Here is a 16,776-nt window from a genome sequence, read left to right as displayed (position 1 = left end):
GATGGATGCTTAGCGGCAGCTTGAATGAATGACTGTCAAGTGGAGTGGCGGCTCGGCTGCTGCTGCTTTTTGGTGCTTCTGCTCGCAGCAGTGAAAATTGCGTTAAGTGGATGTCATCGTAGCTAGCGACAATTTTGATGAACTCAACAAGAACACTTGACAGGAGGGGCCGCGAGGGGCCGGGGGCCGGGGCGGCTGTCCACTGTCCAGAAAGTAAACGAAACGCTGTCGCAGGCCATCCAATAAACGAAATTATGACGCTAAATTGAACACAAAACGCCCAGAGATCCAAAGAATAGTCCAGCGAAAGTATAGTTGAACGGGTAGGAGGGGAAGGAAGATGGGAGATGGCGATGGTGTTGGTGATAGGGTTGGGGCACACAGCATCATCCACTTCGACTTCCCTTCGACCTCTTCGTCACATTTAACGCGCGAATGAACAGCAATCAGCCGAATGGGGGGAGGGGATTGGGCAGCAGGGCATGGCCCTCGCTCTCGCTCTCGCTCTGGACCAGAAGTATGGGCATGGGAGAATGGTACCCGCAAACTGTAACTGGTTTGGGGTTCAAAACCACCATCGTGCCACGGTGCGGCGGCTGCTTATAACAGTCATTGCAGGCCGTCGATTCGGACTCTGCTGCTGCTGAACATAACAATAAAAGTCATGATAGACACGGAAATACGGAAATGCTATTTTTGGGGTTGGGAATCGTTGGGGAATCGTCCACGTCCGCTCTGCCCTAAGCGGAAGGTGAAAATTAAGAAATTAGCGTGCATATACGAAAGCGGGGGGGCGGCGGCAGGATGAGTGGGTATCGTTGTCTCTGTCTCACTCTCACTCCGACTTGGAGGCTGGAGGTTGGAGACTGGAAGCTGCTCGTAAATTGCCAGCCACACAGCAACCGCCACTCACTTTAACTTAATTATATAATTTGTGAGACAGCAGCAGCAGCAGCAGCACTGGAAAGGGAGACCAGCAACACCCAACTAAAAAAAAAAGGTCTACCGGCACTAAAGTCCACAAAAATACCCTAAAAAATGTTGGTTTTTGGGCTGGAAGGTTCTTTAAGAGGAGAATTTGGGGTTCCTTTTAGGAGTTGGAAGATTTACCAGCTTAAATTCTTGATAAACATAGGTACCCCTCTCTGTGTAAAGACAGGGTATCAAAAGGAAGCGAGTTTCTGCGGTGCACTGCAAAATTAAATGAGCCGAATGCATTTAAGCCCAAATCAGCGCAAGCCGTCGGCTTAGTGATGGCAAACGACGACGAGGACAAACTCTGTCTTGAGTGAGTCAGCAGCAGGCAGGAGCAGTGCCAGAGCAGGGCGTAGCTGGTAAAAAAAAAGTATATAATCCTTTAACCACAAAGCAATTATGCAGCACAGAGGCAAAGGAGACAGGGCCGTGCCGAGGGAAGGACAGCCGGCAGACGACAACGCCAGTGACGGCGACATCTTGTCAGCCAGTGAAAAATTACCAACCAATGACAGAGACACAGAGTCAGAGACAGAGACAGAGAGAGAGAGAGGCAGAAAAAGAGAAAGAGGGAAGAGGATACGAGTTGGAGCAGCCGACAGGTTGCTGCTGCTGCCAGGAAAAATTACTTAAATGCCCAACCAAGCCAAAAAGTCTAGCAAAAGCAAAAGCAAAGGGAAAACCTTATGTGAAAATTTAAATGGCCCGACAGCTGGTCCCCTCCTGTGGCTGTTGATGACTCCGATAGCTGCCGACAGTTTACTATTAATTATACACGCATTTTGGGACATTCTTGGACAAATCCCTCTTAAATATTGCAATGTTTTCACGGCGAGAGGTGGTCACGGTCCCAACCCTCCGTTGTGTACGTGCCAGAGCTATGGGGTCACTCGGGTCATGTCTCTCCTGTCCTTTTGCAGGGGATTAGCCCATAATTTTGTAATCCTCAGAGGCTGTGCCATTGATGATGAGCTCTGACAATTTCCTGTTTTTCCAAATATTTCCCTTCCATAGAGATTTAACTGTATTACATTTATTTCTTTACATATTTTCCCTTTTATTTCCAACGATTTATGGCCATTTTTAGATCAGGTTGCAAACCATTCTTTAAGCGCTTTTCCATGCCTTGGTGGCCGTAGCAGAGATCAGGGCACAATTGATGGGCAACTGCTGCTAGCCTTTGCCTTTGGCCCCCACACACAGAGACCACAAACACACAGAGACGAAGAGCCCCAGACAGAGCCACGGACACTGGCTTGGAGCTTGAATGTCCAGCTGTGTGTCTGTTTACATTGGAGCTGCCTTGTCCCTTGTCCCTTGTCCAGCCGCAGCCCGGACGGACAGCGCTTAATGTTCTTCGGTCTATCCTCTGTCCTCCTCCGCTGCCTGCGCCTCAATTTGCGCCTAAGTTCTGACATGCTACAGACGGCAGGCGGCAGGCGGCAGACGGCAGACGTCAGACGACAGGGAGGGCCCTGCGGCTTTGGTCAGACGGCGGGCAGCCCTTGCCTTGGGACGACCTTTCAACGGGGGTCGCGGATTTACATTTGTTGCTTCCCCCTCCCCCTCCCCGCCAAACCTCAACTCTACTCATTCATAAAAACGCACGCAAAGTCAACTGTTGCAAGTCCAAGGCTGCGCTGAAACCAGGAACTCTGCCACCTGGCTGCCTGCCTCCCTGATGCCCCCTGCCACCCCCTGCCTTCTGTGCTCGAGCTTTTATGCAGTTAAGTGCTTAGTTGCGTGTAACTTTACACTGTTAAGCAAACTCAGGCGAGTGCCTGCCTGCCTGCCTGCCACACAGTGTGCAAAGTGCAGTCTGTGCGGCGGGGAAGGTGTGACTTTCTCCTGTGTGCGTGTGTGCGCGTGTGTGTGTGGCAGCTGTAAATAGAGAAGAAAGGACACTCATTAGAGTTGGTTAAGGCGAAGGCATTCCACGGGGGGCCCGGGGGCTGGCTGGCAGTTAATTGTGACACGACATTGCTTGGATAAATACCTAACTGAAATCAAATAAAAAGGAATGTGCGAGTGTCTAGAGAGATGCCAGGAAGAGCATACTCCAAGCTGTTTGTGCAACAGACTCCACCAACTAGTCCTGAGAGAAATCAGAGAGGGACGATGTGTAAACAAAAGGCAAAGACATTGCGTGTACCAAAATTCCGGACATTTTTCCGAGTCACAGCATGTGTAAGCGCTGGATTTTTACAAGCAGACACACACGCGTGTGGCACATGCCACAGACCATGCCAATACGGACGCAGGAGGGTCCTTTCCGGGCTCCACATTGCCATGTTTCCTGTCTAAGTGCTAAATTGAAATTCCAAAATTAAGTAATTTCTCCCAAGGGCAACTCCCACTCCGCCCTGCCCTCCCCGGGTGGATACATAAAAGTACAAAGACGCCTTCCAACAATGAGTTGCACTAATAGTTTGTATGTGGCAGGGGCAGGGGCAGGGGCAGCAGCAGCCTGGGGGCAAGAACACGACAAAAAGGGGAGAGAGAAGAATGAACAAGGAGCCACATCAGCAGCCAAGAACAAGCTGTAAAAATGATAGGAAAACAGCAAACAACGCACACACACACACACAAACATATATCGTGTATATATATCGTATATACATCGCATCCCCCTCTTGGTTTTGTAAGAAAAACATTAAAACTGAAGCCAAGATTGCTTGTGGCAAAGTGTTATGCATTATTTCATCGTAAACTAAAGAGCGGACATAAAAACCCGAATACAAACTGAAAACATCGCATAACCCGAAGAAATTTTAGGGGATAACGATGAATACTCGATGGCAGGAAAGGTGGCAACTCTTAAGATGAAAATTCCCTCCATTTAAACCATTTTTGTGGCAAAAACAATATCAATTGCCGCCTCCCATTGATTGAATGCAACTTCTGTTTTGGGATGCTGCGGCGTCTGCCCCTTAATCAAAACTGAAATGGGTCGCCCCATGGCTTCCTTCCAAAATCGAAAGTTTTTTCCAATCCGTTCCGCCCCCGCAGCCTTCAAGGAACTTCTACTGCCACTTCAGCGTGTTTTTTTCCCACTTTTTTTCAATTTAAATGATGGAGCAGTAAGGAGAAAAAGGAGCAGAAGGAGTGGAAGGAAATGACGCTTCACTTTTGTGTGGCAGGGGGGGGGGGGGTTCCGTGTGGGCAAGAACGACGGACCACTTAAACACTTCTTGCATTTTTCTTATGGCACGACAACTATTTATTGCCTCGCCCTGGTCCGGGTCCTTGGTCCTGGTCCTGGCCCCAGACGAAGCTGTCGCTGTGGCAGCAACAAAGTTGTTGGCTTTGGATTTAGCGGCAAGCAAGCGACTACCATGGCTGTGACGATGATGAAAAATGCACATGTGCTGCTAACGGCCCCGATTATTTTTATTGTTTATTTGCTTTGATTTTTGGTGTGTGTTTTGTTTGACATGCCTGCTGCCTGATTTTGGCCCTTTTTCGGGTTGATTTTGCGCATTTGTGCGTAACGAATAAATTTAGCAAAATAAATAAGGACAATAATCCTTTTGAATGCATTGCAATTGAGCTTTTTACAGCCATTGACCATCCACCACTACACACACACACACACACACACACACACACATATGCGAGTACGTGTGGCACTTAACCCAACATTGTGCCGGGCTTAGAAAGCTTTTTGCCTCTTGAATGGAACAAATAAAACAGGATGGGATTTCATTTGTGGGCCCCCCCCCCCCCCAAAACGTCCTGCCGTTCGGTCCGGCTGAGGCCATTCAATTTTCGCTTGATTTGCATTTCAATTCGAAATCAAATTTTTCAATTGCCAGATGGACACACAGACACACACTATCAATATGGCCATACTAAGTGGCTATGCCAGCCACTCGCACACACTCCCGCACACACTCACACTTGTGCAGCATAATTCAATTTGCGGGAGGGAATCCATAGCATACTTTGTAGCGCAGAGTCCCAAGTCATTGGACTCTCTTCTCTCTCTCTCTGCGTGCCTCTCCCTCACGTAATTGACAAAAGCTGCGCACCAAATTGTTGAAATTTTAAATCAATTTATTTTATATTGAGTTTGCCCCCCCCCCACCCCGCACTCGCCGCATTAACCTTTTGGCTTCCACAATGTTTAAAATCGAAATCGAACTGAAGACAGAGCCAATTGCAATGTCAGCGCTTAAGTCCGTGCATGGGATCTTTCCATTGCCAATTCCACTGCTCTGGCTTTTGTTGTTCTTGCTTTCCAGAGAGCGGCGGCGGCGGCGGCATCATCATCATCTTCATTTGGCCATTATTGGCTTCAGAGCGCACAAGACTTTCAATTAGTTTTATTAGGGTGTTCCAAACATTCCATTGAGCTGGGGGGCTCTTGGAGGGGGGCTATGCGGTTATTGTTGTTGTGGTTTCTCGACCCGTTGCCGCTGCCTCCGTTTGATATTGGCCTTTTGACTTTTATGCTTTTGTTTTTTTTTTTTCGGCTTGGCTCAATTTTTGTTTTGTTTTTTTGCGGCTTAGGCGGTGGGGCTACTGGGGGTGCGTTTGTTTTTGAGTTTTATGAGAGCTTCAGTTTAAAAAAACACCAGCTTTGAGTGGATAAAAACCACACATAAAATTGAACATATTTAAAACCATTAAAATTGTATAATTTAATAATATATTTTTTCAATTTAATTACCGCATAATTTCATAAGAGAAAGAATAGTTTTTGCTGCTCGAAAAGTTTCGGTTTTGCTCTGCCATTGGTCAACTTTTTGGGATACTTTTTAAACTGTATTTTGTTGTTGTTGTGCTTTTAATGCTTCTTGCAACTTGCAACGAAAAAGTTCTCAAGCTCATTTCATTTCTCTAAAGAGCATTTCAGTTGCCACCACTCCCTCCCAACCGCCCTTTCTCCTCCCCCTTGTTCTTGTTTCTTTGCTATAATTTCCACTTTATGACTTTTGTATTGCTGTTGCCACACCCCCACCCTGATCAGGCGGTGGCATGTGGGGTAACAAATGTTTTTGACACGACAAGTCTATGGGTCAAATACTCGTCCACGCCACCCCCCACCGACCCCCCAACCGACCCTTGCGGCATCTTGTTTTTTATTTGTTGTCAGTTGTTGCTGCCACCGCTGGCTGCCACTTGAGCTAGAAAAAAGTTTTCGGAGTAAAAAAGTTTCGGTTGCCCGCGTCTTGCGAGGTACTTGGGGGTTGCCAGGCACCCAACGGGTGGGGGGCGGAAGGGGGTGGCACGGCTGAGTGAACTTCAAAACGAAGTTAGCACCAGAGCCAGGGAGCTGCCACCACCGACCGTGGCAACCGAGCCTGGCTGATTATTGAAAATGCGGCGGAGGCGACACATAATTCGAGTCCCCTCCATCGCATGGTACAAAAAAGTTTCGTCCTTTCCAACTTATTTTTCACTTTTCTTCTCATTTTGTGTCGTTGCAGTTGAAAAGTGAACGGATTCGCGACGAGCGGCACCAAAACTAAACAAGTTGCAATGTGAAGAGCCCTAAAAGGACAAGTGCGAAACCCAAGGAAGCCCAGAAGTTGTCAACGAGCAGGAGACAAGACGAAGAAGAAGAACAAGAAGAGTAAGAAGGAGCACCGGCAGCTGCTCCAACGATTGACAGGACAAAAACAAAGGCGAAACCCCGGGGCCCAGCAGAGCGGAGCGGAGCGGAGCGGAGGAGCAAAAGTTTTTCCAGCTCTTGTTGCTTGTTGCTGGGGGTTTCCATGGCCGCTGTGTTGCAGGCAACCACGGGGCAACAGCATTAGAAGCGCAATGTTCTGGCCAAATACCGCAACGAAATAGAATCGAGAACGTGGATAGAGGATAGAAGATAGAGGATATTGGATAGATATAGAGTGGATAGGAAAGCACTCGACAGCACTGGCCAAAAAAGGAGCAAAGCCAGTGACTGCCGCATATGTGTTTTGTGCTGGTGGTTTTTGTGCTTTTCTCTGTGTGATGCCACAAGGACACACTTCAAGTGACAGCAACAGCAACGTCAGCGGCAACAGACTCAAGTGCAGCAGCAGCCCCAGCAGCCCCACAAGGAGGCAAGCCTAGGGAGAGCGACGAGAGCGAGAGCGAGAGCGAGAGAGAGAGAGAGAGGGACAGCTTTCCATCTTAAACGCAGCATGCGCAAGCACAAAGCGCCGCCCAGCGGCAGTCCAAGGACACAATCAGATCCAGCTGCTGCAGGACTAGTGGAAATCCAGGCAGAGCAGCAACAGCAGCAACAGCAGCAGCAGTGCCTGCTCCTAGGACACAATCAAATGGCCAGCAATGGTCCCACTCCAACAGCAGCAGCGGCGGCAGCAGCGAGCACAGCTAGTCGCCTGGCAGCCCCCACCGCGAGCTGTCAGGACAGGCCGGATCAGCAGCAGCAACAGCAGCAGCAGCAACAGCATCAGGCAGCTGCCAGCTGCAGCAGCAAGGAGCGACCTCATCCCACAATAAAGCTCATGTCCTTGCTGCAGATCGCCAGCTATGTGCTGTGCCTGTGCGCCTTCAGCTTCGCCCTGTACGCCAACGTGCGACAGACGCGAATGGAGCTGCGGCTGCAGCGCCTCCAGCAGCTGGACGCCCGCATTGTCGAGCTGGAGCTGCGGCTCGAGCAGCAGCAGCTGCTCCACTGGCCCGCCGAACAGACCCAGATTCTGGACAACAGAAACAACACCAACGGCACCCAGCACCTGACGCTGCATGTGCGCCGGGAGCTGCATCGTCTGCGTCGCGATGTGTCGCACCTGCAGCTCACGCGACGCCAGCAGCGACGGCAGGCGGCCGAGGCGGCCGCAGCAGCAGCGGGCGAGGGTGGTCCAGCACTGACCGGAGGTCACGGCGAGTGCCAGTGTCAACCAGGTGAGTCCTACCTCTAAGCCTCTAAGCCGACTTCTAATGCCTTTCGAAGGTTAACCGCGAAGACAGCAGTAGACACTTTCAGGCTGCGGTTAATTAAGCAGGAAAATTGGTGCCCACCTCTGCGGAGGGTATACGGATTTTTATCGGTTGTTTGTCAGGCATTTTTGAAGTGCATAAAGGATGTGGCAACAGGAGTTTTACTTCAGTCTTGTGCTGCTCTCGGGATGATGCCAGATGATGCGTATGTCGTGTATGCTCTGTCCAAGTGTCCCCTAAGCGAAAGGACATATTTTTTACAAATTCTGCAAACAGTAAACAGCAAACAGCATTTGTCACGAGCGACTCCGAATCGTTTGCTTGGAAATCACAGAAATATAAATACTTTTGAAATATTCTTTAAAATTAATGCCATTTTTTGCGCGCTTTTTGCACTTAAGAGCAGTCTAGTCTCATCTGTGGGACTCGGGTTGAGCAGCGATGAACCCCGTCATGCACAAGCATGTATTTTGTTGTTGGATTCATGGGCCCGAGCTTTGAGAGCGAAAGCCTTGCTCTTGAGAAGGCCTCATGTGCGCCACTCACTTCGCGTGTTATGTTTTTGCATTCTCTAGCCGCAGAGGGAAACTCGTGGCAATGGCAGCCATTGAAATTGCATAAAATGTGAATAAATGAATGAATATTAATAGGAAATTTCCCATATTTTTCGAACATTCACCACCAGTAGAAGCCACCAATGGAACTTTGGTATAAGGGGGAGCTATATTTATGATTCCCCTGCCTTAAGGGGTATCTTATGCCTCGAATCCTGATGTTTCGGCCTTGTTTTCTTGCCAATTTGTGACCAAAAATATGTGTGGGCCATCAGGCACCTACATTTGCGGTTCGTTAAGGGCGACGGTCAATGCGCAATTGGTCAGAAATGTCAGACACAGCCGCAGCCACGTACACACACACACACACGCACGCACACTACCACACCACACCACACACACCCATAAGTCAACAAGTCGTTGTGGCCTGTTGTGTGCGTGTGTGTGTGTGTGTGTGCGTGTGTAGGGGCAACGAAATTTAATTATTTGCTCGGCTAAATTTATGGCAGTTTAGAGATTTCATTAATTGGAAAAGTGTTTTCCCAGCAAACCCCCACCCCACCCCCCAAACACACCCACGCACAAAGAGCAGGGGGGGAAAAAATAGAACAAAGAGGACGAAACAGGAGGAGTGGCCCTGCCCCTGCCCCTGACCCTACCCCCGCCCCTGCCTTTCTCTGTCGTTTTGGCATTTTTTTCCCCCAAGCTTTTCCTTCAGCTGCCTGTCGCTCGCTCTCTCTCTTGTGACATTACCGAAACTTTGATTACTCGGGGATTAGCAGAGGGCTCCCAAGCACATATCCAACCACCCAGAGGGGTTGGGGAGGGGAGGAGGGGGGTCGGTGGTATGCCTGCTGCTTCCTTTTTGGCTGCCAGTTTGCCTTGGTGGTTTGCATAAATTTTGCTTAAAATACTTTTTAAAAACTTTTTGCGACACCCACGATGCAGCGACACACAGAGAGACACACAGAGAGGCATGTGCTGCCTTCCGTCGGGCTTGGGTCCTTGTTGTCCTGGCTTGTCCTGGCCTGGCTTGGCCTGCCAGAGCCTGGGAGCCGTATTAACGCAATTTGTCTTGACATTCGCACAATTAACTCACCCGCTAAGCTGCCGGGCAAACTTTTGCCTGCTAATCCTGCCTGATACTGGGTGGGTCCTCATGCATCGAATTATAGCCACCCCCTCCCCCCCCGCCCCATATGAAGCATACGCGAAGCATCGGCAGCAGCAGCAGCGTTTGGCCAAGTAAACGCTCAGCGCAATTATTTAACAACTTTGCCAATTCCAGGCACTACCAGACCTCGACCTCCAACCCCCAACCCCCGCTTCGTCCCGCAGGATACCCGAGACAAGATAGGACACAAAGTTTTATAATCGATGCGCAGCCAGGTCGAAAGTTTCTGGGCGGGACAGGGCACGGTCCAAGTTTCTTTTCAAAGTCACTGCATATAAATAAATTTTCTGCACCCGCAGCCCCCCTCGAGGGAGAGTCTTGATAAGCGCGTGCCAGGCGCCTGGCGCCAGGACACAGCCTTTTCACAACTTTAAGCCATGCACAATAAATCAAAGCCCTCGTGCGGGCGGGGCGAATCAGCAGAAGGATGTCGCTTGCTTATCGCAAAGCAAAGTCATCATCGGTGAAGCCAAGTCCTGGCCAGGCCTGCCTTCTCCCCTCTTCGATTGCCTGCAAACTTCATGTCAAGGACATTGCAGTGACAGACGAAAGGATGCTGCTGCTGCTCCTTTGGGGAGAACTACTGCCGCATACCGATTAAGTCGATTAGTTTTTCGGGTTTTATCGACATTTTCCTGGCCGTAGTTGCAGTAGATCCTGCAGTTGCGGAAAATTGATCAAATTAGTGCCTCAGCAGTCCCACAGTGGGCCTTAAAGTGGAAAATAAATTCAATTCAAAGGAAAATTACTCGAGTCTGGGGCTAATCTGCAGCCTTGAGGGACTTGAGTTAGTTTTTAATGACTAAAACTTGTGTTGCATCCCATGGTGGAAGCCCCATTCCTATCCCTGGCTTGGCTTGTCAAACTGCAAATGACATTTGGGCACTTCTCATCTCTCATCTGGCTGCTGCTGCTGCTGCTGTTGCATACACAAAAACTGGAGGTGGGACATGGAGGTGTTGCAGCATTGAGGGATGGAAGCATAGACAGACCCCCGCCCCCCGGTCGAGTTTAGTCTGTCTAAAGCTGACCATACGCTGCTCCTGCTGCTGATGGCACTCTCGTTGTCCAGCTGAAAACCCTCAATTTATCAGAGCCAAGCGCAAAATCCACTTTAGACCCACACCACCAGCACCCCCTCTACCGGCAGCGAAGAGCATCGTTGACTGCGTGTGACATTTTGCAGAGCCAAAATATGTAGAACATGCCACAGAGACACATCACAACGAGCGAGGACACTCGCATATGCCACTCAGAGAAGCCCGAGAATATGCCATATGAACTATGGAAATTCCCAATTAGGTTTTAATGCGTACAAGTGCTCTTCTTTATTCACTGCAATTTCTCATAGGAAAAGCCAGACGCCAGACCCCAGACGCAGGACTTCTGCAGCAGGAATTCAGCTCACGATTTTCGGGGGGTGGAGGGGGGGGGGTGGTAACAGCAGCCCCTGAGGAGGACTCTCTGTGTGTGTTTTCGTGTATTTTTGCCAGTCATAAATTTCAATCACGTTGCCGGGGGATAACACCCGACTGGATATACTCCTGGTATGCCATATATCAGGTCTATCCCTCTTCGGTGACTCCTTTTTGTGTGTGTGTGTGTGTGTGTGTGTGTGGTTGTGGTAGGGCGTGTCAAAGCACTGCCTGCTCCTTGGTGCGTGCCCACAGAGGCTTGTGTCTGTGCGGTTTTTGGCCCATACCGGACACGGCCAGACCACACCTCCAATCCGTTCGGCTCGACTTGGGGCTGTATCGATTCCTGCTACACGTCAATTGATTTCCTTTTCGATTTCAATTTGCCAATGCCCCTGCTTGTGCCTCTCCCTTGACTGCCTGCCGTTTTGGCCTGTCTGTTTTTGGTGCCCCCTTGGCCGGTTGTGTTTTGTGACTTTGCGTGACTTTTGGCTTACCTGAGACGGCCACCACGCCTTGATTGCCATTTAAATGCGCCGCTAATAGGCCAATAAAACATTTCAGTTTGTTGCAAGCAGCAGCCGGCAGCCAGCAGCAGCAGCATTTATTAATTAGTGAACAAATTAATGCCCGACTGTCAGCGTTGGCCACCCCCCCCCCCCTCTTTGGAGGGATCCCACCCCCACGACGACGACGCATCCGACGCCGCCACATTTGTTGACAAATTTATTTGTCGTGCGCCATGCTGACACGCCCCCTGCCCCCCACCACCGGCCTTTAGCTGCTGCCGCTTCTGCCACATATTGTGGCACCCCGTAATTGTGGAATATAAGGCAATGCCGGAGACCAAAACTCCATGCACCTTTCGGCTAATTACAGGGTATCGCCTTGTCGCCCTTGCTGTCCTCCACAGCTGGAGCTCCCCTTCTCTTGTTTCATTTTATTTGTGGCTCCATCGATGTGGATGTTTTGCCAAGCATCGAAATTCCTCAGTGGAGAAAAAAAATGCTATTAAAAATATCACAAGAGAGCGCCCCAGCGTCGTGGGGCAGGGGGCACGGGGCAGGGGCAAACTAAAAGAGAGAAAATAAAATAAATTCATTGGCAAAACCACAGAAAAGAAGAGACCGGGCCCGAAATGAATTACCCAGCGAGAAGAATTTCATAAATTTCATCTGATTGCGTTGCGGATTTATGGTACAGTGTGTGTGTGTGTGTGTGTGCGTGTGTTTGCCGCACTGTGTGGCATGCTGACATTTATTTTTGGCACGTAATGCCGTATATATATCCGTACATCTCCAGCAAAGTCCAGCATAGTCCTTTTAATGAGCCCAAAATGTAATTTGGTTCATTTCGATTGAAAAAGAGCTCAAAAGATGTATCTGAAAGTAAGGCTTGTTGCCACATAAAAAGGGTGGTACTTTGGCAACTCTTTTCCATGCGGGATAATCCCCCAATAATCCCCAGCCATTGGAATAAAATATCGTTTGATATTTCGTGTGCCACATCTGTCGGATGAAATTAAAACTTTTGAATACGAATTAATTTATGGGCAAGCAGCTTCCTGCCCCTACCCAGCCCTGCCTTGCCCCAAATTGGTGATAAACCAATTAACGATGCGATAAATTAATTCATGAAAATTTTGTGATGTGTGTGGCAGAGTGGCAGAGTGGGAGGAATGTCTCTATTAAGATCATTTTATAGAGGCTTTCAATTGCTCTTGGCCAGCGGCAGAATTATCTCTTCCGTGGCTTTGATTTTGGCCAAAAAGTAACTAGCTAATTAGCCAACAAAAAACTTCAGGGCGGGGGGGTGCCCTCCATCATCAATCATTTGGAAACTCAAAGCCCTGACTGTCTTTCGCTTTGAGTGATACCCAAAAAATACGAGTCGCTGTCTGCAGCTGTGGCCGGCTCCCTGCAAGTGCCTGGGCCTGGGCTTTGGTCTGGTTTATTAGCCACATATGCTGCGATTTTCTCTCCTGTTTCTCATTCTGGGAACTGCTGTGGCTGCGGCTGCTGCTGCGTAAATATTTCAACGGCAAACAGAAATTTATTCGACTTTTGGCGCTTGACAGGCGCGCGCTCGGCGGCGATACAGTTCCAATTGCCAAACGAGGAATGGGGAATGGGGGTTTGTGGAGTGCGGAACGTAGACAGATTTCATTTTTATACATTTACGTGATTTTCAACGACAATCCAGGCGACAGGCGAGTGTACAACGATGACGACGCACATGCTCCAATTTCATGCCGAACTCTCACGTACGCAGCGCGGCGCAGAGTCCAATGGCAGAAACTCCACTCCATGCCACTCCATTGGGGACTGGGGGATTGGGGGATTGGGGGTACTGGGGGACTGGGTACTGCAACGACGGCTGCTTTATGATTTATTGCCTTGACACTGGCTGCGTGATGCTGGGCCCTGGTTCATGCCTCTCCTCTGGCCGTTTATTTAAGCCATCTCTTTGTTTGTTTGACTGACTATCCGCATCCATAGCAGATACACAACTATTCGTCGTCGGGATTTGTTGGGACATTCTCTGGCAGTCCTCCCTCTACATTTAGCGATAAATACAAGTTTTATGATGGATAATAAATGGCTTCATTCGCGTTGACAAATAGTCTGCTGTTTTCATTTGTTTTTCCTCACTGCTTTTTCTTTTCTTGTCTTTTCTTTCCTTTCCTGCCCTGGCATTGGCATTGCCTTTGTCTTTTGCCTGTCGCTGTGGCTGTTGATGAAGCCCCCTGCTTCCGGCTCCGTTGCCTCCGGAGGTGGGCTCGATAAAGATATGATATATGACAGGGTTCGGCTCTGGCCAAGTGGGTGGATTATGTTTTTACCAGTCTGGGATTAGCAATTACGCTTATAAATGGAATTTCCCTCAATTTATCATGGAATATATTTTTTTCCCTGCTTTTTTTTTTGTTGGTCGGAAATCGACTGAAATTCCGGCATTTGATAGACAATAATTTTTTTGGCAGAGCTGCCACACCCCAGCACTCGGTGGATGCGTGTGTCCCTGTGGCTTTTATGGCCAAATCATTTTGTAGCCTTTTATGCGACGCTCATTAACATTTTTCCCAGAGACAAGCGACAGCCAAAGCCAAAGCCAAAAGCAAGTTATTCATTTTCAATTTTCAACTATTTATGCAAATGAAGCGAGACGACGACACACACTCTCGTGTGCGAGTTTGAGTACCAAAATATGCATAAAATCATTTTTATTTGTTGCCCGCTGAAGCGAAAAATATCACCCATACGCCCCATGGCGCGGGCTCCCAAGTACGGCTCATTAGGCCATGGCTCGGTCTCGGTCTCGGCTGGTCTATCTCCCTTTTTTTGGGGGAGATTTTTTTTTTTAATGTTTCAATCAAATGAAAAATGAAAATGAAAACCCCCATCAATGTCAAGCCTCAGTCCATTCAAAGTGTTTTACAATCTGGTAACACAATCTGCTTGTAATGACAGTCCCTCCACCCCCCTTCCACCCCTTCCATCGCTTCAAGCGAAAGCCAAAATCAATCTTGACCGCTTCCCAGTCACCCATATCCATTTCATGCATTTTTTCCCCCCGCTCAGAGACTGGGATTCTCTCTCTTCTCTTCTCTGTGTCTTGTGCTTAGAAATTAATTGCTGAGACCGTCTCGACGACGTCGACATTCTTACAAATCACAATCGATCATTGTCGAAATACCCAAAAAAATATAAGGGAAAAACTCTCTCACTTTTCTCCCTGGGATTCATGCTCGATTGCTTGTTGCTTATAATTAAATTTTCGTTCGTTTTTTACTTGGTTCTTTTTTTCCCCAGAAAATTCAATAAAATTTGTGTGTTAAAAGCATTTGGCTGAGCATCGATTCCCTGTCCCCAGTCCCAGAGAGGAAGGAGCAGGGCGAACAAGTCAATAACCATTTCAATGCTACTACTGTGCGTGATGCAAGAGGCATGAGTAATTGACTATCAAGGGAGAGGGAGCGCGTGAGAGAGGGACAGTTGAGAGTCGGGCTAAGGATCTCTCTGGCTGCATTGGACAGGGGCAAACTGGTTTCTTGCCGCTGAGGTTGATAAATTATGGTCATATGAGAGCGCTATTAATAGTGTCTGTGCCCCGAGCGTTTTTTTTTTTTTGCATACATATGCTGGGAACATAATTCCCTAAAAGAGAATCTCAAGATTTCACGGTTGCTCTGCATTTCAATTGAAATTCAATCTGGCTTATCTCTCCAACTGTCTCGATCTGAGGGCATATCTGATTTCTTGAGGGGAAAGCGGGGGCAAAGGGAAACCGAAACCAATCGATGGGAAACTCAATTATTGGTAGCTCTTCCGCCTGTGTGAATCACTTCAAAGGTAGTTTTTCAATCACACCACGGACGGTGGGGGCCCCCCTCTTCCCCTTGTTAATGGAGTGGCAACAATTACCTTTCCGTTGAAGGGTCGCATCGGCAACGATTCCGTGCTAAAACTCAATCAAAATTGTCGCCATTTGTCAAAGTGATGGCCCCACGTTCCATGCTCCAGGCTCCACACCTTGTGGCCCCAAAAGACCGCCACAAACTTCTTTGTTCGGGCCCTGTGCCGCACCGCACCCTTCGTGGTGGTGCAATTAAGTTGAGCTTTGCTTTGTGCTTTGTGGGCTTTTCCCTTTTTGACTGTCTGGCGGCGCGCCTTGTCTGGCATTTGCATTTTTGTCCTAAAACGTGGCATTGTGGGGCATGCACCGCCGCACAATTGGAGCGCCAAAGCGTTCCTAAATCTAATCAAAATGCGACTCTTTTGGTGGCTGTCGTTGTCGCTGGTTGTCTGCCGCCTGTTTACCATCCGCTGACGCCTTTCTTTCGCACTCTCTGGGCCGCCTTCCAATCAGCCGTGTGAGAGCGCGGCCCCACTCGTATTAGCTGCCATATATACTGGTAGTTGGAGTCGTCTACGTAGGCCGATCGGTCGCCATTTCGCCAGACTGGCGGCAGGGGGCAGGGGCAACGACAAGCGGCAACAACAAGTTTTTCAAGTGCATGGCAGACAACACCTTTTGACATGTTCGTTGCTGCCGCTGCCGCTGCCGCTAGTTGCTGTTGTCTCTGTCATCAGTGTGTCTGTTGTGTCTACCGTACGGGTAATACCCTGCCAAAGCGACAGGCCATATACCACATGACAGGAGATTTGTGGCAGGAAAAAAGGGGCAATCATTCGGAGAAGAATTCCATTTGCCAGATGGGGTCTGGATATATTTTTGTATATTTATTCGTATTCCTAAAGGTTCGGCCAGAGTATCTTTAGCTGCGGTCTGGGCCAAATCGCTGGCTTCTTTCTTGTTTTCATTGCATTTGCCTAGCTCTGGCTGCGGCCTGCGACTAAAACGGCGACGAGGCACTGGTGGGTTTTTCGGCTGGCCTGTACCCCTGCCCCTGCCCCTGCCACTGCCTCTGCCACTGCCTCTGTTGGCTGGTTTGGTGACTCTGCTTTGGGCCTGGGCCTGGCTGGGGCTTTGCGGTTTTGCGCCTGGCTCTGGGTCTGGCTCTGTTTCTGGTTCTGTGGACTTTTGTCACACTCATCTTCGTTGGCCCGTTGTCACGTCAATTTCATTGGAATTGCATTTTGGGCGGCTGTAGAACGCATGCGCAACGCTGCCAAAGCCTCAGCGATGGATGGATGGGAGGACGACCAGTTTGTCAACCGAGAGCCGAGAGCCAAGAGCAGCTTACAAATTTAATCAGCTTTAAGCGGCATACCTCCAGTCCCCTCCACAGTCTTCTGCATTCTCT

The 16,776-nt window shown here is 49.1% G+C and overlaps 1 protein-coding gene across 23 annotated transcripts in view; it reads left to right on the top strand.

Moving 5' to 3' along the window:
• Positions 1-16,776, top strand: part of LOC6896920 (collagen alpha chain CG42342) — a 62,157-nt gene that overhangs the window by 2,104 nt on the left and 43,277 nt on the right. For all 23 annotated transcript variants that reach the window (XM_033378997.1, XM_033379042.1, XM_033378985.1 and 20 more), the window contains exon 2: positions 6,408-7,830. In XM_033378997.1, coding sequence (XP_033234888.1) covers positions 7,104-7,830 — 727 coding nt within the window. In that variant the 5' untranslated portion in view covers positions 6,408-7,103. The remainder of the gene's footprint in view (positions 1-6,407; positions 7,831-16,776) is intronic.

The sequence above is a fragment of the Drosophila pseudoobscura genome, chromosome 2, assembly GCF_009870125.1.
Source record: "Drosophila pseudoobscura strain MV-25-SWS-2005 chromosome 2, UCI_Dpse_MV25, whole genome shotgun sequence".
NCBI classification, from domain to species: Eukaryota; Metazoa; Arthropoda; class Insecta; order Diptera; family Drosophilidae; genus Drosophila; species Drosophila pseudoobscura.
Note: the sequence above shows the minus strand (reverse complement) of the source record. Positions and strands in the feature narration are given on the sequence as shown.